Genomic DNA, 26,232 nt, shown 5'->3' on the forward strand with positions numbered 1-26,232 from the left:
ACCCCGTATTTATAAAGAAGGCACACGCCAATTACAGTTTCTATATGTTACAATGCAACAAAGGATTTCAGAGTCTTCCTGCAAACAAACTGGCCATGTCAGCTTCAATTCAACCAAGAGTTGTTTAATTCTCTCTAATAAGACACAGAATGGTGAGGGTCAGCTGAATCTTTAAGCAAACTAAGAATTCAACTTGGACAGCCCTGAACAGGAATAAAGCCTGCCCAAACCTGTAAATCTTAACTTTTTTTGCTCTTGCCACTCTAATAAATGTTTATGGAGGTGCGACAAGCTGGTTTATGATTTGTTTTCAGAGCTGTCAAGGCCCCGTCAGGTGCTGGGCAGCACCACCTCTGCAGTGTCACTGCAGGGCACAGCAGGAGGCGGCAGTGGCTGCCTTGTGCTACTCATTCAAAAGCAACACTTACATCGGGTTAAGGCTCCCTGTTGCAAAACTTCAAATTATAAAATAGGTTGTGATATGGTATTTTAAGTATTTTTCATAGCTCTTTTGTAACTGTTTCATATAAAATTCCTTCACCAAAAGGAAGCAACTGACATACCGCATTAACTGAACCAAAGGAAACACAATCTGAATGCCATGGCACTTACACCAGGTGCCAACTGACTGCATGCAAAGGAATACGTATTTCTGCTGAAATGAATAGCCTTCCAGAAACAGCTCTATTGATATCAAATTAGTTCAGAAAAAAAGAGACCACCTAGTTCCCTGCTATGCTTGCACAAATAACAAAAGAAAATAGAACATCATTATACACGTAAGAAATCTATTTTGAACACTTGGATAAGCTCATTTATTTTTCCGTATGTTCTCCCAGATTTCATTACTACCTGCCAGTGGAATCATTTTCATAGCTTCATAAACAGTTATATTTTCATCTCCAAGTTCCTGGCTTCCATTTATACCACAAATAATAAAGAATCATTAGGCCAAAAGTTGAGTTCATTGGTATCTGTGAAGCCCTAACACTCCTAAGCCTCCACAAATATGCAATGTTCAGATGTACCAGCAGAAATCAGCAAACAATTCTATTTACGGTAATGTTGGAGGTCTAAGGAATCATACTCATTCCAACTGGACTGGCCATGGGAACGAAAAACAGCAAATAGTTCAAGTGTGATTCTGAGGTCCCTAGAGATAGAGCTGGGGATAAGATGGTGTCACTCAGATCTCAGCAACGAAAAAAAGATTAAAAAAAATTTAAGCAAACCCACCACTGAAAATTTCCTAACCCTCTAGAGACAAAGCAACATGCAGCCTCCCTGCAGAAACAAAATAGTAAATCACCATTAGATAACCATAAAGCCCTTTATAAAGCACTGTATAACTGTGATGTACGGTACACCTCTGCACATGCTTAATCTTCCTTGTGTTCAAGCAACCTTTTGAGTACAACAATAAATCCACCAAGTCCTTGTAACTGCAAAGACAGGGAGGACTAATGAAGGTTTGAATAGCTCCCTCCCCAGCATTACTTAACTATTGGTACTTGCAACTGAAAAAAATCATTGCTGCAATTCACAAAGATAATTTAGCAATCATGGTACATGGCAATCTTCTGTTTACCTTTGCTTCCTGTGCTGGCAGAAACGTTGCCTGCACGGGTAATCATCCTTCAGCAGCCAGCAAGACAAAAAGACGCCTTCAACACAGATAATTTGCAAGTAGGTTCTCATGAGTTTAAGATGCTGTTTATATAACATACAAAGTCCTCTCTATCGTCTTGCCACAAGATCTAAAAAGGCTTCTCCCTAACACTGATATTCTGGGACCAAAACAGATAAGCTACAAAAACCATGTTACAGGCCAGATTTATCTATGTAAATATGTGCCTAGATTAAAAAAAAAGAAACAAACCCAAACCCAAAAACACGCTATGTAAATATATGCCTAGATTTTAAAAAATTGTAACCACAGAGAAAAGACGCAGAAGCAGAGTGTGAGATTTTTCTAGAAATCTGATCATAAAATAGAAGCAATGTTCCTGACAGTCCAATCTCAACTTGAGTATTTCTGAAGCTTGCCTCTGAATTCAGCCCGCTCAGCTTTTCAGCCTGTTCATACTGTCATAGCTCTTGAATGCTTTACAACAACAGACAATGAGTTTTTTGTTACCAAGTTCCTGTGTCTCTCATCTCTCTCTGTCCCAGTGTTTAGTATCTGAGACAAATTATTGGATAAATGTTTAAAAAATCATTATTACATTTCTTTCCCCTGAGGTAAAGCAAAAAGAGCAGATTTTTTTTAATGTGATCAGTAATGAAACTAGTAGTCCCAAAAACATCTTCAACAGGCAAGAAATGCTGAATGAGCTTTTGTCCCGTACCCAAAAATAAGTAAAAAGCCAGTTTTATGGCAACTTATATAGAGAGAAAAATATACGTGGATTTCCAATCACACGGATCATCAACCACTAGCTGATGTGAGTTCTATTAGAGTACAGAATGATGAACTGGATACCTTGAAAAATCTATTACTAGATGTCAAGATAAGGAAAAAGAGGAATCAAAAAAGAGAAGAATGTTTCTCCCACTGATTTTAAGATTACAAATGAAAAACTATGTGGTAATTTAACATACATAGTCTCATGAGAACTGCAGAGAATCGAATGCCAGGGATTAAACAATTTCAGTCTATGAGGACTTTTGTACATTTAAATCACTCCCCCATAACTTCCCCAGAAGGCAAGTTGTACTCAAGAATGCAAAGGAAGTGATTTTCTTCTCCTGTATAGTGATGAAAGGAGGGGGGATGCTTCCCTGGGTTAAGCAAGCTTGCAGGTGAGGTGTCCCCCAATTATGTGACGACTGCATAAAAGGCACAAAATGGCTTGAAATGCAGCGTTCAAAGTTGAACACAAAACCGCATATCAATTACACCCTCTTTTATACATATATATAATACACATTTTTATGTACTACCATAATAATAAAAAACCTTAAGTCTTAAAAAATTAGCATATGATGGAAAGCACTTTTCCCCCCTCAAAGAGCTGAACAGAGGATGGGGCAATTCCTTAACATTCAGAAAAAGATTGTGCTAACCCCTTTATTATTTGGAATAAAAAGGAGAAAAGACAGGAGGATTTAAAGATAATGGTCTGCTGCCACCAGCTAATTTGTTCTCCCTTCAATAGCTCTTCAAGAACAAGAACTCTTAAGCTAGGTAAATAACGTTTTGCGGCCCACTCTTAACTCCTGTATGCTTGCTCCTCCGATCCAGGCCGTGCGAATTTGTCAGATTTAATGCTCTCTAAATTTAGCTTGCCACTCAGAGAACAGCTTTCCTTTCTGTCTGTTTAGAGGTAATGGGTGGCTAGGCAGACTTAATGGAATTATCAAGTATTCATTATCTTTTTAATCCCTTTGTCATCTGATTTTTTGAAGAGATTTTAAACATTTACAGGAGGATAACTACCCCAGGAAAATGGCCAAGGTATTAAATGACAGGTTCCAGAATATTTGGGGAAAAAAAACCCAACACAAACAGACACTGAAATATATTTCTTAGTAAAGAACTGCCAAAAACAGTCTCTCAGAAAAGCAATATTGTTATGAAGAATTGCTGGAGTCAATCTAAGGAAGAGATGGATGGACTAAAACTACCTAAAATATCTAGAGAGCTAGCATGTACATTCTTTTGTAATGTGAGTTTTTATCTCCCTTAAATAATTTTGGTATTTGTCCTTGTTTATACTGCAGTCTGAGTGTTAGCCAGATGACAATTAGAGAAAAATCAAAGGAGCACCTAGCCAGAGATGCCATTTATCATTTCCTCTGCAGCTTTGATGTCTTCATCTTACATTTTTTCATTTTCATATTAAAAAAAATAAAATCAATCTTAACAGAGGTGACTACCCTAGGAATGACTTGCAGGAGATGCAAATGCTGAGTGCTCCTACAATATGTGTTTGGAATTAAAAGATACAAACCATTATTCCCACTCAGAATGTGAATGTGTAGTCAGTCTGCCTTACCTCACTTAAGGCTTGACAAGGGCCAATGTGTGCTGCTGGCACACATTCTTGAGTTTTGAATAGGTATAAACCAATACATACAGAAGTAGCAAATACAAAGACCCCAAGCTATCAGGCCTAACAGGTCATACTTTGCTGTCAGTTAAATATAGGTCTGAATGCTTTCTCATGAGAGGGGTTCCCTGTCATCCTTGTTCAGTATCTAAAACCTTAAGGTGGTTTGTGTTTTGTTCCAAGGTCCTGTTCCCCACACCACTTCTGGGATCCCTCTGTCTGGAGTGGAACAGCAGGACCTCACCCCAGCCAGAGTCCCAGCGTGGATCAGCTTACGTACCACTCCACCACGCAGCACAGAGGAGACTGCACCAGGTTTTGTTGCCTCTTCCCAGCCTAGTTCTCCAACTCTACCTTAGCAGGTCCTGCGCCTTCACAGAGCATCCCTCCACATCATGTTATACATGGAAAAATACAGCAAGATGTAAGCCAGGCTGCTCTTTACTTTGAATAAATTATATTCTTTTAAAATACCTTTAACACTTTTGCTAAAGTCTGTCAGGCTCAGTGAGGGGACATCTAGGGCCCAGAACACCTTTCATTACAAGCCAAGCTTCCCAGTCACAACTTATTTCAGCTTTTATTTGCTAGGACACCACATTTACACCCCGCTGAAACCTGTTCCACCTCCAAGAGCCTCACCTGTACACAACAGCAGGGATGCGCTTCCAGGACCGAAAACTTGCCACACTCTCTAGCTCTTTATCCGTGATCCAGGCAGGAACTATGATTTCCTGGGGGTAACTACCACAGAGCCTGTGAGAAAAGAGGTGCAAAGGGTCGAATGTAAGTGATACAGAGCAGTTAAACACTTCCCAGACAATACACACAAATAAGCAGTATAAGCAACCTGACTGCTGTTCATCTCAGCAAACTGCCATTTTGTTAATTCCCATTTCATTGTATGTTAATAAACTCCTCCTTCAACTACACAAAAGCACTGTGAACATCAAGGTGCATAAATGCATTTCAGAATTAGAAGATTCAAGCTGGTGCTTTCTCAGGAAATTCACATGTAGGTGTTTTTTAACTCCAGCTGCTGAAATAAACTGGACCACAGAAAAGAAATTCCACACCTCTCCATGCTAAAGTAACAGAAGCAGAGCCACCCTGGGCTACTGGATACAGGACAGAAATCTTGTGTAAGTGTGGAAAAAGTCCACTGGCTAATCAACCCTCGCTGAAGGCAGGAATCTGAGTGCAGTGGATTATATCTGACTAACTGGTACTTTCTTCTACTAGATGCACCTCCTACTCCACTACTTAATAGAGCCATGACTGCCAATGAGAACAGGGCAAGCAGCCAGTAGTGACTGCAGTATATTGTTGAATCATAAACTAGTTCATACCCAGTCCACCCCCTTAAAGAGATGCATTTATTGCACAAGAAGGACAGACATGAACACGTGTCTAAGACTCTTCCATTCAGAAAAATGTATCAAATATCCTGAAAAAATGCTCTTTCCTCAAGTGCTGGCCACAAGAAAGAAAGTTGTCTGTGTCATTCTGCTTCCATATGACATGTAAACTTTTTTTCCTTTTTCTTCAGTATTAAGTATGTACAGGATAGCTATTTTTTTTCCCTACATTTTTAGAGACCAAGACAGCTATTCTTCTTGCAGTGACACCAACCACCAGCTGCAAGTCATTATCCTGCAAAGAAAGAGCAATGAAACATGTTTCATCACAAAGTGTAACTGCTGGTTTTGCTCTGAATTGGATTAGGGATCAGCCAGTCCACGCTGCCCTACCAGCCCCAAATAGAGGAACACCTTCCTCTGCTCCAGCAGCTAGAGAAGAGGACATTTGTCTATGCTTTCAGGACCACAGGAAGTGTTTTCTCTTATTTTCAGGATCTACAAGCTTAACTCTTCCAAACCACTTTTTTTTTTTTTTTTAAATACAAGTCTTTGTCATAAGTTAAGAATTAAAACACAATAAAAAATGGTTTTTAAAAGTTCAATCAAACCACTCTTTGCTCACTTAAGGCTTTAATTTCTTCCATTAGAAAGCTTATTCTCTAAGAAGTCCTCCAGCAAGCACATCAAAATCTGTTATTTCTAAGCCTATAAAAATTGTAACAGCTAATACATTAAACTTTAAGAGCACATTTTTTTCTATAGAACAAAAAAATTCCTAATTCTCATTGTCCCTTATGAGGAACTGTAGAACTTGAAAAAAGTTCCAGTAATATGCTACAACAAAATTGGTTTTGAGATGTCATTTGGCTGTGAATCAGCAGCCCACATAACTTACTTGTACTTCTCATTGATGTTGGAAATCCTCCAGGCATTGTTCATATCAAAACCCATCCGTTCCACTTCATTTTTAAATCTTGAAGTTACATGTTCTCCTGGGTATCAAAAGCAGAGAGAGAAAATAAATGCGAAACCAGTAGTAAGAGTCTTACCTTTCAAAATAGTTAGAGAAAAACATCACTGCACTAATTAAAAACTGGAAAAAAAAATAAAAGGAACAGTCCAGAACCACAGCTTGTACCCTGGTTCATTCTCCAGAAATGTCAAAGTCCATCAAGGGCTTTTTCTCTGAAATGACCAGCTTCTGTAAATTCATGTAAGAAAGAATAATGCTGCAGACCGGAACCAAGTACATCAGCAAAAGCAATTTAGATCCATCAGCAGTTTTACTGGGAAAATGCTAGTAATTTTTCTTTTCTGAAGTTCAGAAGAATTTTGTATCAATGAGAAGGTGAAGCTCTGGTCTGACCAATACTTGAAGGGGTAATATATGGAATGTGGTCTGGAACTTGGGTGATCTCCATTTAGTATTTAATTTCAGCCACAGGTTTCCGGTATGACTGTAGGAAAGCCCTGTAATTTAACCTTCATCTTAGTTTTCCATCTGTAAATTGGACGTTACTCCTCCGCAAGTCATGTGGAGATATGAAGATAAATGCATGAATGACTGTTTGGCACAAATATCAGTCACAAGATTCTCACAAATTCCTGGGTTAATATATTAAAGGAATTGGAATGAGCTCCATTTATTTTCTAAACGCTTTTGTAAAAGTATCAAAATACAACTGAAAAATATACAACGGCAATAAAGAATACTTATTCTGACAGACAGAAAGTCTAGAGAATTAGAAGGTACTCAATCAATATGTAAAGAGAACAACGTACAAAATTTCCAGGTTCAGAGCTACAAAATGTGATAAATTTAACGAGCATGTGAGCAACACGAGATAAAAAGATTCTGAAAGTCTGTCCATTACTTGTCTCTTTAAATTACTGTATCGTTAAATCATGAGGCAGAGCATCACCCAACAGGGGAAAAAAAAAATCTGTTGAAAAATTAATGATTTAAATATTACATCTTTCCATTATATATTACAGAAAAGCCCTAAAGTTTTTCAATACCCAAGACATATGTAGATACATATTTATGTCAAAGATGTAAATGTACAAGTCTAAAACAATTTTTTTATGTGATGTTACAGAACAATGAGAGATAAATATAGAGAAATAGCTAAATTAAGAATAAATATAGCAGCGTAACTACAGGACTTAACCGTGAAAGAAAAGCTGTAATGTTATTCGTTCCTACCGGTCAGATCATACACTGAAAATGGTACTTTGCAAATCCAGACATGCTTTACAATATGGACAATGTGCAAGAGATCTGTATAATGAGTTTATTTTTCCTACACTTTTTGAAAGGTAAAATGTGAGAATGACACTGTGTGCAAATGGAGAACATTCATTCTTTAAGGCACATGGTGGTAAAATCTATGGACCTGAGGGACCTTCATCACTTCTTCCCCTTACATTATGCCACTGGTACAACAGTACCATAAAAAAGAAATAGTTCTGCCTCCCGTGTCATGCATTTTATGCAGAAGGCTAGTCTCAGTATTACACAGGCACTGTAGTTCTGCTCTACCTTCCCTATCACCAGTTCAGTTAGACTGGAGCTTGCCAACAATTTCCCGCTTCTCACATGAACTCTGCATGAGCTTGAATTTATTATCTTCTAGCCACCTACTCAAATGTATCAGCTGCTCAAGTCCCTGTTTTACAAAAGCTGGAGAGATGGCAGCTATGTGAGGAGCCCTCTGATCTTGTCAAGTGCAGCGGTGAAACTGGGACAATACATTCCAGCCAGACAACAACCTCTGTCATGTTCTTCCTTAGCAGTGACTTTTTCTTTTTTTTTTTTAAAAATCCTTTTATTGGAACAGCAGCATGCTCTTGCAGCACATGAGGATGGGGTTCATTATCAGGTGCTTTGAGGAATGGCCATTAAAACTCAGGATACATGCTTAAGGATTTTTCTGGATAGCAAATGATAATACCAGAAATATTCCCAATCATCAGTGCTGCATACTGCTAGTGGGTTTTAAGAAAAACACCTACAACTATATGAAAATGCAATATTCTGTTTGATTTCTCCCTCTTAATTTTTTAGCTACTGTGGATGTCATGAAATCATACATTATCCTCTGAGAAATTAAACCCTAGCCATAACATTTTGTCTGTTCCTCATGAAACACTGATATTTTAAGAGGCATTTTGAGCCAAGATGGATAATATTTTTGAAGCATCCCTATCAACTCTCAAAATCAGAGAAAAAGCAAGCCATACATTCTGTGGACTTAAGCCTTCTGACTATAAAAGCTGATCTTGTGAGCCACAGTTAACATCTCCCATTACATACGCTGATAACAATTTACATTTTTTCCCCAGAAGTTGATACTTAGATAGATTTTGAAGCAATTCAGTATTTTTGTCTGTATTGACCAAATATTGGGCTCCTTGGATGTAAAAAAATAAATTATAATGTCTTTGGATTCACTTCTTCAATTACATAATTACATTCCCATTGATTTATTTCAACTATACTTCAGCTCTTAGGAGAATGCCTACCACCAGAAAAAAAGCAAGTTACACGGAAGAAAAAGTTCCTACATTAAAAAAAAGTTGATAGACACACCTACAAGGAAAAAAAATGATTGCTAAAAGCTAATTAAAAGGTAAATGCTGCTTCTCATTCCTAACCTTGTGTTAGGGTGAAGCTCATCTGTTTCAGTGAGGAAAAAGACTAGAAGACTTCACAATCCATCTACATGTCTGCTACCATCCAGTTCCTGAATTCAAGTAGGAGGGAAAAGACCTGGGTTTCAAATTCTGCACTGAGGATTTGTTTGCCTTTTTTCAGTAACTGCTAACCTAAGTGCAGCAACCAGAACTAGAAACACAGAGCACCTCCTACTTGCACACTACCTGTGGACTGCTCCTCCGCAGGCACCAAAGAGACTGTAGTCTTTGGTCCGCCCCAGACCAGCTTCAGTAATAAGGACAGAATCACACTAACACTCCTCAACCTCATAACTGGGAAACTTTTCCCAGCAAGGTGAGTCATGAGTGAATTGTGAGTGGAGAGGACTTGGAACCCAGATTTCCTTGTATTTAAACAAGTGCTATAAGCACCAGCATCCCAATTTTTGGATTTTATTTACTTGTGGGCTTCTAAAACTTTCCAGCAAGGATGGTATTTCACTAAAATACGTCATTGTCTTGCATCTGTGAATGAACCTCAGGAACAGCTTTGGGACTTCCTTCTCCTTCACCTCCTGCTCTTCAACATCCATGTTGAAGACTACTGCTCTAGGCAATTGCAAAAATGTGGGCAGAATCAATACAAAACATTTTAGATTGAAAGTTGGTGCCACAGTGAGCAAATTATTATTAGTATCATACATGACTGATTAAATTAAATCCACCACAATAATTTCCTCAGGACGTTCAGAGACTGCTTTGCATATTGACCCCAAAGTAGCTATGGTGGGAGCTAATGTCTCCTTGGTTCAGCCTAAACACAACTCAGTGTGGCAGACATGCAATACATTAAAGGACACATTGCTCTAAGTGAAGGTATAAATTACCACATATGCTATGTTCACCAGCTAGTGAAGAAGTACAAGAACTTATGTACAAAAAAAATTTCCATACTGGAATATTCCAGGTTCAGTTTTCAACAGCACAGACTGAATTTGTTTATAACTTTTTTTTTTAAAGTTCTGGATTTCAGCAGTTACCAGTCAGCACATTTGTGATGATCCCTCAAGTGTCTCCACGTACCTGGCCGACACAAATCCCCGTGCTGTTCCTTTTCACTAGCATAGACCTCCATACACCAAGCATGATAGGCAAATGAGAAAAGGTCTTCTATCTTTGAAGGAGGGCGGATGGCATTGTTCAGTCGCTTAAGCCAATCTTGACACTGCTCAAAAGTAGAAAACTGACACCTGTCCCAGAAACAAACATTTACTGATCAACTTTCAGTAAAAGATGCCAGACTACAAGATCTAACAGGCTGACTATGAAAACATCCATGGAAGCAAGAAATGAGAACATCTTAGTGATAACTTAGTTCTGCTTCCATTTACGTTCTATTATAATGGAGAGTAAAAATGAAATCTTTGGATATTAGTAAAGAAATACACACTCAGGAAGCAATGTTCTGTGACTGTGAATAAACCAGCAGTATGCCCTACCAGTCATGAATGAGGAAGACATTTATGCATACATTCATTATAAAAACCACGGACAACATCACTGAGTTCAGACTGAAAGTTTCACACAATCAAATACAGGAATGTGTTACAGGGACTTGCTGACTGGTGGTCTCACACGGAACCTCACAGAACCATCACATACATTATAATCTATGCATCGTATTCTTGTAAACATGAACACATTTTTCATCAGACACAGGAAAAATATCTATTTGATTAATATACTTAATTTGAGAATAATGAGGACAAACTCCAGTATCTGCAATCCTGCATTATTCCCCTATCTCACATGTTAAGATCCTCCTTCTGGCCTTGGTGGAAAGCACAGTGTTTTTGAAAGTGAGCTTTGCCTAACATTATGGACTGACAACAACCACCAGTGAGAAAATTCTTTGCACAGGAGAAACTAATCTTCAGAGCAGTATATTAAAATTACATTAGCTTGTCTTTTCAGAGAGGATTCCTGTACCTTTAGGATAAAAGGATGGAAGAAAGATCAGTGATTTATTTTTGCTCTGATAGATTTCTTCAAGATTTTATCATTATCAAATATTCACCAAGTATTTACATTAAGCCCAGTCTGTGTTCTACTACACTCATAGTTAATGACAGCATCTGTATTCTCTAAGGGCAGGATTTATTACCCTTACCTGCAAATATCTTAAAGTCAGTCAGTGGAAGGAAAAAGACATGTCCAACCCATGAAACGTGTCTAAATAGCTGTGAGGAACTGCAGCCTGGAGGTCTTTATTTCCCATCACTGAGTATAAAGCAAGCCAAGACTACTATCTTAGATGAGATAATTCTCTATTAAATATCCAGAGTCAGACAAGATACATCTCATCCTTAAGATCCCATTTTCTTTCTAAATTCGTTTAAAGTTAAGTGTTGCAAATAACAAGTACTCTCTTCACTTGGGCCCTATTATTCAAAATACACGCTACCTTGTTCATGAAAAAGAACACGAACATTTTCTAAATCCAGTATCTCTGCCCCATACTTCATGATCTTCCAACTGCCAGTGTCACCAAGTACTGATTCTCAGAGATGCAATTTTGAAGGGCAATTCATAAAGGGCATAAATACAAATAATTTGTATTCATTCTACAATTGAAGACAAATAACAAATTAATGTAGAGAGGAAGGGTGACTTTTTTAAATGTCAAGAGCTACAAGTTAAGAGGAAGTTAAATATTTAATTCAAATTAAACTAAATATTACCTCTAAAGTAAAATCAGTCCTCATCAAAATACACCATTTCAGGAAGCAGCTGGCCTGTTAAACATTCTGAGTGCTTAGATATGACTGGGGCTCATTTCATTATACAAAAGGTACTGCCAGCAAACATTTAATCAAAAAGAAATGTTCCTTTCTTGTTAATTAAAGTTTATAGATCAAAATTCATTTCTGCAGCAGAAAAGTAGGAAATAGCTGTAGCTCAGGTTCAGTAACTCAGAGACTCCTGGGGCAGACTCTGAAGTCTGCTGAAGGACAGACATAAATAAATCCTCCCTTCTACATGATGCTCTCTACTGTGTTACAGAGTGGGTTGCAAACCTGGCTTTACCTTCCTTTTACAACAGGCTACTATGTCTTAAGGACAGCAGCTGTACCCTCACAGCTCTTAAAAATACAGGGTGAATGATGCTACCCCCGACTGAAGGTTTCACATTGAACTGCTCAAGCCCACCTTGTGCAGATGAACCTTAACCCTCTGAACCCCAAATCTTGATTAAACACCCTTCCAGGAAGTATGCGTTTCAGTGGTTCTATCTAGTTCTGCATCTTGTAACTAATTAAAGCTTATATTATAACTGATTGTAAGGCAGGGAAAACTCGTGAGAATAAAATTAATTTCAGAATAAAATCAAGATTAGCCACTTAGGCTCAGGCCAAGGTTTGCTGCTACACTGTACCATAGCAAGCAAGAATGCAGACCAACTTGCTCCCATCCTCTTTACAAAAATGCCCAGCTATCACACATGAAATCAGACAAAAGAAAATCTTTGAGGGAAAGCAAGTCCACTAAGGAAGAAAAAACATTTCCTTAAAACATTACAGCTGTCCACATCATATGGAAAGCAAAGTTACCCCCATTCAACATTCAGCCTATTCATACCTTATAACCTTGCAGTCTTTGCAAGTCAAATGAAGTTGAAATATATCACGGCACTCAACACTTTCTATAAGCTGCAATGGAACCTGCAATTAAAAAGATTATATAATTTCATTTCAAACGGTACTAACATTGTAATTTCTTTGCATATCTCACAAGGGTTTATTATAGGACTACATGGAATCTGAAAAGACGGAGATAAAAACAAAGAAAAAGCAAGTATAGCTCCTTCGACAGCTCTGAAGCACAGTACCATACATCAAGTAGTTTCAGCTCCACGACTGTACAGTCCAAAAACCTTAAGGGATCACATGAAAACAGCCGAGAAGATGGCAGTACTAGTGACAAATGTGAAGGCAGGAAAAGCAGCAGAAATGCACAAGCTCCCCTCTATGAAAGCATTTTTCTCTCTTATAGGTCCAAAGTTTAGGGATCTTGGGAATATCATTTTAGCTGTTGGTGTTAAAAATTAACCTCTAAGCCAGATCCCCCTTAACAGACTGTTGCAGTCTAAACGCTTTTATATGGAAATATCCCCCATTTCCTCTTCAGGGAAAAAACAACACTCATGATCAAAGCAGCCATATTTACAGTAATAATGCTGAATCATTAATTTTAAAAGGTGTAGTTATATGCACTTGTTTTATGGCACATGTAACTAGCAGAAGCTTGAACACGTAAGCACCTTTAAAGATAAGCAGAAACCACAAGATGAAAATATTAGTTTTCATTAATATTTTAGGACCTTTACCCGAGACAGGCAAATCTGTGTCATTAGCTTAAATGAATAAAAGTTAATATTCAACTACCTCATACATAAATGTCTAAATTCCAGACACAGAGTTTTAGCTACTGTAATAAAGTGTAAAACTGTTTGAATTGTTTATTAGATTATACTCAATATTACACAAGGCAACAAAACCTCTCTCATTGAGATCCTTCAATACAAAGGCTAGAAGAGAAATATTCAAATACTCTGTTACCTTCTTTTGCCACCAGAGGAGTATGATCCAGCAGTTTAAGTTCTGCCTTGGGGCTTACAAGATGTGGCTGTAAGACCCTGCTCTGCCAATGCCTTTCCATATGACTCTGGGCAAGTCCTTGAAGGTCACCTCCAATCAAGGATCTGGGCTGAGGAATCAAGATAGCTTCTACTCAGGCACCACAAAGCTTAAAAAGTACCTGATTTCAGTGAAATGAAAAAAGGAAAGGGAACTAAAAACAGCAGGAAAGGGCAAGAGGTGTCTCAGAAATATGAACCACAAGAAAACTTACTTTGAGCATGAAGATGCCTAGTGAAAGCTAGTGGCAAATGCGCCCAGGGGAGTGATCAACACTCCTGTGTCTCTCGGGAAGGCAGGCACACAGCTCCCAGCTACACCTCATGTTTCTCTGCCAACTCAAAAGTCAGAGTCCAAAGTCCTTTTCTGAATGCGAAAGCATTGCCCAGAGCTCACAATCCCCAAAATACAACAGGCAGGTGTTGTCTTAATACTCTAACTTTATCCTTGCCCCCACCAGACCACAACCAAGAAGCAGTGCTGGACTCTCCTTAGCTTGGAGAAAGTACTAACCCTCATCTCCCATGACCAGTGAGGCTGGTACAGGTAAGTTAATTCTTTGTTCCATCAAAGAACAGAAAATTCATGCACAAGTAGACTTGACAGCCCAGTAGTTTGAATATTCAAATAAAGCTGGAACTTTAATTTTGGTCCATATTTTCAGTATTATTACTGTTTTAAGATCTATGATAGTCTGATATAAATTACCTAGCTAGCAACATGAAGGGGCACATGAAATGAGGATTCCACCCTGCAAGATAAGCTCCTTCTTTATTTGCTATCCTTAAGCTCAACCCGACTGCAGTCACCTGCAGAGAGTATTTAGATACCAATGTAACAGGTATTTAAATGCATTAGGGACAAGATCAGATGTACTGTTGCTATAAGTTAATATTTTTATTTTAACTGCTAATTTCTTCCATGCCTTTTCCTACTTGATCCTACTCTGCAAGATAAGTTGTTGTGATAGTTTTGTCTAATAAATTAAGGGACTGAATGGACCTGACTGGAGAATCTTCCATTCTTTCTTCCCAACTGGACAGCCTCACAAACACCCAATGAATTATTTAAATCTACCACTGACTTCGGTGACACCAACATGGAAAGTAACCTTTCCCCAGTTAAAAGAGTTAAGACTCTAGAAGACTTGCTTTTTTTAGTCAAATGCAGCTTTTTCTGTTAATATTCTTTTTTTTTTCCCCAAGCCCTCTCTTACTGCATTTTTTCCCATGTCCATCTTCATTTAAGCAGTTCTTCACCTTGCTCCCTTCCTCCTAGCAGTCTGGTTCTGGATACTCCTGCCTACACTCTAATGACATACTAAGTATTTTTCTACTCCTGCATTGTTTTTTAATTTTCTTCCTTCAAAGTCGCTCTTTGTTCTATGACCTTTCAATTTGCCCTCTGCTAAATAGCCATTCTTTTTTCTCTTGACAGTCTACTTGCAGCTCACCATCTATTTCCTTAGAATCTGCCGGTTTTTCTTCAGGGCAAACTTCGTATCAATCTTTTTAACTTTCTTTTCCGGTCATAAAAATCTGTCCTCTGATCTTCTTGCATTTTCAGTCTCCTTCCTGTCCATTATTCTTCTCCCAGTAAAATTGTGTAAAATTATCTGCCTTCATTCCCCATTATTTCCCACTGATAACCTTCCATTTTCATTATGTTTTTCAGGCTGATGCATGCAGCAAGTCTGACACCCAGTGCAGTTAGCTTGTTCTTGAAAGAGCCATCAATTCTATTTGCAGGCACTTCACCATATAATAATGGCTATCACAATGAAGCGGTGGAGAAGCAATAATTTTTGCTTTTATAAGAATAAACATGCATTGTTATCCAAGGCCAATCATATCGCATAATGGAGAGTACTAGAGCAGCGTGCTCTTGCAGTATCTGTCCTTTAACTGTCTCTTCATTAAATTTATCTCATTCCAAACAATATCAACATTCGACAACTCGAACTTTTTCCTTTTGAACTTTTATCATTATTTTAATTACTGTAACTGCCTGTTATCTAACAGCAGTACAAGATATATTTAGAGAAATACACCTCTGTAATTAGAAAAAGCACAAGTTATGTTTACGCTGCTGAAACAACCCACCCATGGCTCAACCCTTGACCACAACGCCAAGCAGTATGCAGTGGACCATGGCCAGGCTGCTCTACGCCAGCCCTTTCACAAGAGACTATGCTATACACTCTACCCCATGTACCACTTGGCCTGACTCTCTCCAGGATACCATGTGGCACACAGGAGCCATGAGCTGTAATTAGTACTTTATTCTTGTTTTCCCAGTTCTGAGTCTGAAATAATGTCAGGGTTATGATACAGACTGGTTACTTTAAACAGCACAAGGCCAAGGCTACGTGCTGTACGTCCTGAAGCATGGGATAATAGGACATGTGGAGGAACTGAGGATGCAAGGTCAGCTCAGAAGGTCTTCGAGGACTCTCCCAGGTGGAGGGAGTCACACCCTCCAGGTGTGTTCTTGTTCATATAACCTACAAGGAGTACCTGAGCCAAATTTTGCTTTTAATTACAACTAATTATACTTAGGTTTTGTCTTGAAGACAATCACTCAGTCCCCCTCTCTGCTTTCACAATTAACATGCAAGCAATGTGAACAATTTGAGCATCAGGAGTTGAGAACAAAACAAGCAGTAAGCTACTGTTCAGCACAGATGAAGCACAGCTGTGCTGCAAATGTAATGAAAATACCAAACCAACCACTTTGCCATTAAAGGCCAAACAAGGGAAAGCTCATACTAAAACTCACCTAATCACCAAGACTGAAAGTCTCCCTCAACTTGCCAGTGTGACACTTTTTTTAATACCGTGTTCAAAATCTACTATGTGAAAGAGGCTACATACAAGTTCATGGTTTCATAAACTACACTAAAATGTTATTTGTCTCATAAATGCAATTAGGTTACAGGGAGAAAAATGTTTAGAGAGAAACACCAGCTGCAAAGTTTGATTTTTCTTAAGGAAAGACAATCAATAGTGATCAGCCTGGGAACCAAACTTCCCATGTGTCCAGAGATCACTGTTGAGTCTGCATTTTTATCCCATGGATAAATGTAAGTCAACACTTTTGAATGTCATAATCCCTTCAATTTATGCATGGTCTGCTGGATCTTTTGTTTTTGCATTTAAAACACCAATGTTCCTGTTACTACTGTGATCTAGGAAATTATCCATCGAAGAGATTTACGCATACAGCCATTTTCTGCAGTGTTGCAATGTGAGCATTAGCAACTTTAAAATGTATTTATTTTCAAGCACAGGTGCAGCAAGTGATCCAGCAGCATTGTGCTACTTACTGAGGTTTCACAAGCATCATTTTGACAGCCAGTCTATTGAATTGTAAACAAAAAGAGAACAGTGAGGTAAAAAAAACAAAGACCAGGAATCCATTTTTAACTGGATTCCATTTCCTTCATGCAGTTGCCTTTACTAAGGGGCAAGTAGTTGACAAGCATCCTGCTTTCTCTGGAGGACCATTTCTACCATGAGAATATCCCACCTACTTCAAGAGGAGATGCCTACACAGAACAGCTGCACATTCAGACACAGGGAATCAATTTGTTTTGTAAGTACTGTAATACAGATATTTGCTAAGAATCCTCTCTTACACAAAAGCAACTCTCTCTGCTGAGGTGACAAGGTCATTAGTGTGGCTGGACTTAGGATAGTGATTCTTATGAAAATCATTCAAAAAAATAGAAAAAACAACTCCTAACATTAGTAAACATACATTTCTAAAAAAGGTCGTCTTACAGGTGTTTTCTAAACAGCCGTAACTATATAAAAACAGTAAGAAAGAATCACGATGAACTCAATCAAAAATTACTCAGTGAAGACTTAATTTAGAAAAATCACCATGTGATCAATAATTTTGATCAACAATAACTGAAGTGATTATCACTGCAGAATTTAACATTTTAAATATGGTTCCTAATTATTGCATCTATGTTTTGTCCTTAAAGAGACTCCAAATCCTGTCTGCCTTGGATTCCAGTACAGTTTAGATTATGTTATTAGTGATGGTCATATATGATTACGGAAGAATACTCTCTATTCTGCTCTACCTCATACACTATCTAATTGAATCTTTCTGGTTAATGATGGGATATGAAGCAGGACTAACAACCTTGGAGACATCAGACAGACCAAGAGGGCAGAATACTAGATAGAAATCAGGGAAGCAAAATTAACATGGTAATACTGACAAAACATTTATGGACTGTTTCCTGAACACAAAGAATATTATTTAAGAAAACACCAGTTCTTGTTACTGCTCAAAAATAATAAACTGAAAATTCTTAAAAATTAATACCCCGAATTATCCTAAGGACAGATATGACAGTAAGTGCAGTACATGCATTAGTGGCTTCTCTAATAAAGTTACTCTCACTTCCTGACATTCCTCAGAACAAACTCTCTATTTCTCATGTCTCAGCAAGTTGTTTTTAAATATTGTCTTGTTTTGTCAATTCTAGTGTCAATTTCATACAACATTCAGACTCTGAATTAAGAAAAAAATCTAACAGTGAGTAATAGAATATATACATTTATTGTAGCAGGCCCCTTGGCAGAATCCAGTCCTAGAATTCATGTTTGTATCACAAAGCAGCAAAGGAATCCTATAAAACACATGCCTTGTAACACATCTTCTCTGTTGCCAGCAGCATGTAGAGATGCATCTGGCTGGACTGCACTCGAGGCATCCCAGCACCCAGCCGACCCCTGGCCACCATTCTGATGTGTGGTGGCACCTACTGCTTAACTTGTAGGCCTCCAGTTGTACTTCAGGATTGACTATACATTAAGAGAAGTGAAAAGTAAAGTTATGTCACCTCTGCATCTGCACATACTTCTATCATCTCCTTTGTAGGGTCAGCAGTGGAAGACAATAGCCCTTAAATTTCCAATTAAATTTTTTGCCATAATTTTGCGTAATTGCCATGTTCAGAAATAATACCTTTATTTGATGAAAAACCCCACATCATCATGAACTTCAGCATTTTAATGCTGTACACAGATGTTCACCAGCCTAGTAGACATGCCTATTCAGCCTACTACATAGACAATTCATGAGCTAAAACAGAACTTGAAGTGATTAATAACTATGACACAGGCACATTTCAAAGTCTGGAGATAACATAACTATATGATTAGAGACAACATAAACCAGTAAAGACTGAGTTTCAGTTAGTACACAACATTTTTAGAGAGTTAATAATTCAGTTCTGACACAGAACAAAAAAAACCAATTTGAATTTAAGATCGACATGGCATCAAAGATTAAATTGGTTAGGTGTACAGGAGATCTCACTGATGTTCCCAACCACTGTGTCACTTGTGTCTCAGTCATGTATGTGTTGGACACTTGTAAATTCTTGTATTTTGTTTCCCTTGGTTTTCTCAGCTTTGGATTAACACGCAGCCTTGGTGTTCTACACTTAACTAGCCACTGCATAGTTCAGGATTTGTGACTGACATGTGGCAGTTGTGAACCAGGTCAGGCCTTGTCTTGAAATAAGGAGACCGGTAAAAAGCCCATCATCAGGGGGGCGGAAGCTTTGATTCTTTGGATTTTATTTTACTGGGTTTATTACAGATACCCACAAAAGTATTTCTGTGCCATGTATAATGTCCTACCAAATTCTATATAGCTCACACATGGTATTACAACTAGCAAGACTAGTATACATCAGCATTATACTACTGCAAAGGACTATAAAATGTCCATTTATGTCTATGATCTTGAGCAGCTGGATACATAACAATTTTTAAGAATGCATATATAAGAGTAAAGGTCTTTAAAGAAATGGCAGGCATCTGAAGATGAGGTCCAATTCACAGATCTCTTTTGTCAATATCCAACTCAAAATATCCAACTTCAGGCATGTAACTTCAGTAGCTGGACCTACTTCCACCTTTTGAAACTCCAAGCAAGGCATGAATGCTGCTTAGATGCTCCAAACAGCTCTTTGGAAGAACTTTTATTTCTCTGAGTATAGAGACACATTAGGGAGAACAAATGGCTGACATAACCAGCTGTAAAAAGAACGTAAAGTTGAGTGATGTGACGTTTCCTTATGAAGCCTGATTTTCAGAGGTGCTGAGTCATCTTTTGATGCCTAAATACATATCTGTGAAAACTGGGATTTGAACATCATAAAGAAATTTTTCCTTACCACTAACCTTAAAAAGGCAGGATCACCATACCCTTATCCTGAATTCTCTTATTTGGATTGCGTTCAGAATACTTGTATTACCATAGTAGCATGAATAACACTTACATTCACAACAGACTCCTTGAACTTGATGTGAAGCCTGTAATTAGAAAGCGCAATGATGGCATCCTCTGCTCGTCCTACATACTCCGTACTCTCACCATGGAGTTCAATGAATGGGACCTTCAGAATGGGAATAAAAATCTTTCAGAAAACGTTTACCAAATATGTACCTCCAGTAAGCATACACTAAAGCACACAGTATCATAAATTCAAAATGAAACACTGCTGAGAATTCAGCCTAGCTGTTACTGCTAAGAAGGAAAGTCTTGGGTAAGGTTGGCTCAGGGGTTAATTGTCGCTGCTTAAAAAAATTATTCCTCATTTTCTCTTAATTTTCCTGAGTAGTAAGTGCTTGGTCAGGGAAAACAATGAATTTTAATGAAAAATCTGAGCAAAATATCCTCACATTTTGGCAAGCAGTCTGACCAACGCCTTGATTTATGCTCTTACTCCTTACTTAATAGAGAGTGGCATTTCCATAACGTTTTTAAAATCATCCTAAAGTAGGCAAAACATGTAAGATGAATAATTTTATATGCTGTTGGTGCCCAATATTCACTAAGCAAGCTCAGGCTAACCAGCTCAGACTGGATACTTAAATGCTACACAGCTGATGTCAGTTGGACAAATCATAATTTTGCTTCGTATTTCTCACTGCAAATATGAAAATGGATGACATGCTACTGTTTTATGAAGTCAGAAAACATGCAGTTGTATTATATTGCACATAGAAATTGCAACTGTTTAAAATATGACTTAAGCCCAATTTAGCTGAGTTGGGTGAAAAGTGTATATGGTCAACTTTAAAATAACCTTGTTTTACACCAACTTAGCTTAAATCAATTAAAATATTTTCTATTAAAATGAAACAAACTACCTTTTCAGTTGATATAAGAGTGTCTACACTTGAACTAAAGTGACTGCAAAAGGAACTTTGGAAAACTACGAAACCAAAAAATATCTATTTTGTGCAACATAAGACTTTTGGCTTCTCAGTAAAAAGAAGTAATGGTAGAATTAGTTAAGCTTAGTGTTATTCTTTTAAAAAACAAAGAGTTCTAAACTACGGAATAAAACCTAGCATCTGAAATTACTACACAAGTAATGGCTGTACTTTTCAGACACTCTAAGGAATCTCTTGTAATATAACGCACAAGTTCTCTGTCCTACCAACAGTATGTGAGTATTTAAAAAGAAAATGTGTTTCTCCTATTACTGTGCTCAGTTGCCAATGAAAATTCTATGGGAGAGGCCAGAGAATACACAGGTCAGCTAGAGATATGGTGAGCTTAACTGGCAAACTGGTGATTACCTGAAGGTTCTCATCCTCTCGGATTAGCTGCTTCCTGGGAAAAATCTGATTAGCCTGGATGCATTCAAGGCTGTGCTGAGTCTCTTCATCCTGAGAAACAAAGCATTACAGTTAACTTCAGCACTGTCACTTGCTGCCTTCTTCACCACATAGCAAGCTATCAATGACCAATGAAAAGCTCAAACAGAATGAAGCATTTAGAGAATTCATGTATCAGTAACTTACTAAAGTTACTAACCTTCCAAAGACAAGCACTCAAAAGAATCAAATATAATATTAGAAACCAGTTTCCCTCCTGCAGCCCAATTAGTAAAGTCATAAAAAAAAGACAACCTGTAATAGTATTAGAAAAAAAGCATTAACTAGCCTAGCCTAGTACTATACTTAAAATTCAACAACTCCCCATGTAAACATTAATTCACTATGGTTTTTCAGATTTTAGCCTACTCTGCTCTGTAACAGACCCTACAAACCCCTTTTGCTTACCATGACAGGCCCTGGATTGGAGGAGAAATCCTCGTCTTGACTCAAAATACTTTGAGGCTCTTCTTCACTTACTATTAAAATCTAGAAAACCAGAAAAGTATAATGATGAAGTTAAATTCATTTTCTTTTGGCAAAAAAACACAAATTAACTTTCAAAGACTAAGAATTCAGCTGTTAGAAAACTGCAAGAAAACAGTAATTATGAAAAGATGAAATCCATATAAACTAACTCTCCTGAGAGACAAAATTGTTTCAGAATGTGTCTGGCTCCTTCTGTTCATTCTGAAAAGTCATCTTTGAATGTACTGCTGGGAGAATACCCATCTGAATGCAGCAATTAGACCAATGTTTATATAATTTAAATTAAACCATGTTCATCTTTCTAGATCACTGTCGTGGTTTAACCCCAGCCAACAACTAAGCACCACGCAGCCGCTGTGATCACTTAGTCTGACCCATTATGTAACACAGGTTGTCGGATCCCCCTGGAGTAATCTTGTTTCAACTACTGCATATGAATTAGAATTCATATACAGATAAAATTCCTAATTTTACAGTTATGACTCATCTTCTACATCCATGAACATATCAAAATATTTCCTGCACCAACCTTTTCAAGAGCTCCAGATCACTATACACTAGCAACCTGCTCTCCCCACTATCTAATAATTCCCCGATCTTTTATCATCTGCAAATTTTCTGGGAATATTAAAGAGCATACAGTCTTGAAGTTCATACAACTGACCCTATTAGGAACTTAATGATTGAAGTGAATACTGAAGTTATAATTTGATTTTGTGATTTATCTTATACTCAGTTTTTTAAATTCAGGTAGGTTCTCCTCTTTTTTAAAGAAAAGGATTCATTCAGGTATTTTATGGGTTTTGCAGTCTACAGCACATAAAAATACAAATCAAAACACATCAGTCGAGTTCAGTCAGTTCTCAGTTCATATGTCAACTTATTTACAAAAATATTTCAAACTATCAGTGTTGAAGTATTTTTTCTGTCAACCACAAATCCATCAGGTCACAAGCACACCCCTACTGCAGGAAGTGCTAACTACATCCTGTATATTGTACAGAATATTTACAAAGGGAAAAGGAGCAGCAGATTTTGAAACATATTCTGAAGTGAAAACACCCCGCTGTCTAATGATGATCGAGAAGAAAGCATTACACTATCCCCCAAATCCCTATTAAATAGGAGCATCACAATAAACTGCCTGTATGTCCCTGGAGTAGGGGAGAAACAGTATATAAAAGCTTGCAAGTTGGTTCAAAATCACATGGCTTGCAGAAGGACATGTATGTGTATACATATATTTATATAAAAGGAGGAAATGATGAGCAGAATCAAGCTGGAACTAGCACCGATTCACTAAAAATTAATGCAAAAAGTAAATATAAAACCCCAATTTTAAATAAGCAAGAAAACCTAGGAGACTTGATAGAAGTCTGAATCTATCAACTATGGAAATCAGTAAGGAAGAATTAAAAAACAGCACAGAAATTTCCACACCTGCAAGAACAATGGAAAATAGTAACATTCTTTTAAGTTATCAGAAATGAAGGAAATCTAGAAATGCGATCTACCAACAACAAGATGAAGATTGTACTATTGTTAATATTGATTTTTAAAAGGCAGAATTATTTAATGTTTTTGTTTCAAAAGAAGCAGAACATGGTTCATTTGTAACCCACAGTGTATCCAATAAGAATATTCAAAGAATCACAATGATCGAAACTAGAAAGGACATAAATCCATCAGGTTGGATCTTTAATGTATCAGAGGCCATAAAATTCCAGCCCTTGTATTCAGAATGAGATCTTGTGCTCATACCAGCATGACTTGGTATTTTACGTATGCTGTGTTTGGGTACACTTATCTTCCAAAAACATGTCTACTCTTCACTTGAAGATACCGAAAAAGGAGGGGTTTAGCAGGTCTCTCCAATGCATCTGGTTTCAGCTTCAAACCTTTGGTTCTCACTGAATGTGTTTCAAGATTACATGATGCACCATTCTCCTTGATCTACAAGATTTAAAAACTGATCCTCCTGCTCAATCAAATTTAAAATGATGGCTGGCTAAGCAACAGGCTTATTCATCCAATCTACCTCTATAATACAGCTCATCCATCAAGAAGGGTGCAGACTGGATTAACTTTAGAGTATATCCTGATACAATGAAGACTAATGATTCAAGAGAAGATGGGTTTAAATACTGTAAGGTTTACACAAATCTCCTTCTCCATCCTTAAAATGACAATAAACTTACACATTCAGCTCTCAGGTCTAGAGCCAGCCAGCAGGAAGAACCATGAAGAGTTCGGGCATGTTTATATGAACATTTTTGAGGAGGACATCTCAGTTATTGCTCCTGCAGGCTGGTAGCACAACGGCCTTCTGCAGCCAACTACCTCTTCACCAGCACCAACTGTGCTCTTCCAGAATAGCAGCCACTGTTAAAGTCATTAAGAGCAAATATTTCCAGCTCAATTCTAGACAACTTATGAATAACTTGAACAAAGCTTTAAACATTAATAGTAAAGCCTTCTGAATATGAAAGATACCTTGCTATTTCAGAAAATTCCTTGAACTTCAGGCACAATTATCAAAGAAACATGGACCTAATTAAAAAGATGAGCTTTATTACAAATCTAAAGCATGCTTAGTGTTACTGCTGAAGTTTTAATATATTAGGCACTGTACTTAACATTGTTCTTTTATACTTCAGATTGATTAGATATATTTATTTTTAAAGTTTACTATATAACTATATATACATTAATAAAAAAACAGTATTAGCTTAGAAAATTAGGTCTTTTAAAATTTCTTACAGCTGTTCTCCTAAAATCCAGCATAAAACATCAACAAAGACTATCCCAATTACTGCAGAACAGGTTTATTATTCTAATTGCTGCATTCAGCTGCAAAACAGCTTCTATTATAATACTGTGGCTTTTTACACAACTGAGAATCTTCCTTTTTAGGGCGAATTTTGGGAAAGCTGTGTGAAAAATAAATGTCAGTTTCAGTTTTAATCAGGATTATCACATATAAACTGTGATGTTGCCAAGACAAATGGTACAAGAACTTATAAGACAGGTTCTAAAACAAATAGTTTGCAGTCTCATGCTGCTCCTAGGTATTAGTGAAATGCTTCACCAACTCAACTGCCACAACACAAAAGTACTTCTAAAAATTGCTAGCAAGGAGGTTTCTGGCCCTAGCTTTAAGAGCACTGCCTTAGAAGTAAGAACATGAACGTTCTTCATTTTGTCAACTCCAGCAAGCCACTCTGTTGAATTTTACCCATGGTAATTAACACACTGTGCTGCTCTGCTTGATACCAAGTGAGACTAGCACAACTGGCTGACTTGTATCATTTGACCAGTTGGCCCATACCATTTTTTTTTAATTAGTTGGAGAATGGAATCAGAATTCTTGTTCTGTTTAACTGCAGCTGGCAAATAATCAGCTCTTCCATGACAGTAAAAACCATTTCCCAGAAATTAAATGGAAACGTTCAAATACAGCTTAGATAATAAATGACCAAGAAAACATCGTCATAAAAAGCATCCACAAATTGAGGGTCCTACTTATAAATAGAATCACATATAAATAGTAGATAGCTTATACGTAGTGCAGTGAAACTTGCTTTTATTGTTAGAAATAGGGTTTTTTTGGTTAGGACTGAGAACAGAAAAAGTTATCAATCTATTGTGCTGCCCTTTCAACCGTAGTTTCACATATATTAAATTACACCAAAAAAGAGGTTAGTCTTGTTAATTCACCGTGCTTATGTTCTGCTTGAAAAGACATATGATTAGTAAAGGTTGTAACCTCAGACTCTGTTCTGCCAGTATGGGAACATCTTAATTACCTTTCCTTTCAGATGTGCCTTCTGGCCTAAATTATGTATATAATTAAGACTAGCAATAACCATCTGTTTGCCACTGATTCTAAACAACAAAGATGACATAAATAAAGGATCACTTAAATTCAGATATATTTAAACGTAGTTGGACTTATGGCAAGGAAAGGAAAAACTGGAGGGGAAAAGAAGGAAAAAAGAAGTGCCTAATCATTTCACTTTGTTCCCCTGACTTCCTTGTCCAGATTCTGAATTCCATTCATTTTAGTATCTAAATTGAATGCAGTTGACCCTCAGTCTCAAAACATAGCTATTTACATGCTGTATCACAGTTGCCCTTTAAGTTTTAGATAGGAATCCAAAGGTTTTGACAAAGCAGCATTAGAAAATTTGAGAATTAAATATTCAAGAATGTGATCTAGCTTTAGCAAAAGATGCTTCTGTTACAAACTGAAAACACTTCCTCCCCTTTCACAGGTGGA

General features: G+C 37.5%; 1 protein-coding gene across 4 annotated transcripts in view; it reads right to left on the bottom strand.

Annotated features, from left to right (window-relative positions):
* Window positions 1-26,232, bottom strand: part of MTMR3 (myotubularin related protein 3) — an 84,245-nt gene that overhangs the window by 26,288 nt on the left and 31,725 nt on the right. For all 4 annotated transcript variants that reach the window (XM_026859461.1, XM_026859458.1, XM_026859460.1 and 1 more), the window contains exons 3-9: window positions 21,873-21,953; window positions 21,387-21,476; window positions 20,078-20,194; window positions 12,710-12,792; window positions 10,154-10,320; window positions 6,309-6,405; window positions 4,695-4,808 (exon numbers count right to left, since the gene is read on the bottom strand). In XM_026859461.1, the coding sequence (XP_026715262.1) occupies window positions 4,695-4,808; window positions 6,309-6,405; window positions 10,154-10,320; window positions 12,710-12,792; window positions 20,078-20,194; window positions 21,387-21,476; window positions 21,873-21,875 (671 nt within the window). In that variant the 5' untranslated portion in view covers window positions 21,876-21,953. The remainder of the gene's footprint in view (window positions 1-4,694; window positions 4,809-6,308; window positions 6,406-10,153; window positions 10,321-12,709; window positions 12,793-20,077; window positions 20,195-21,386; window positions 21,477-21,872; window positions 21,954-26,232) is intronic.

This window comes from Athene cunicularia (genome assembly GCF_003259725.1).
Source record: "Athene cunicularia isolate RWA chromosome 15 unlocalized genomic scaffold, athCun1 chr15_part1, whole genome shotgun sequence".
Taxonomy (NCBI): Eukaryota; Metazoa; Chordata; class Aves; order Strigiformes; family Strigidae; genus Athene; species Athene cunicularia.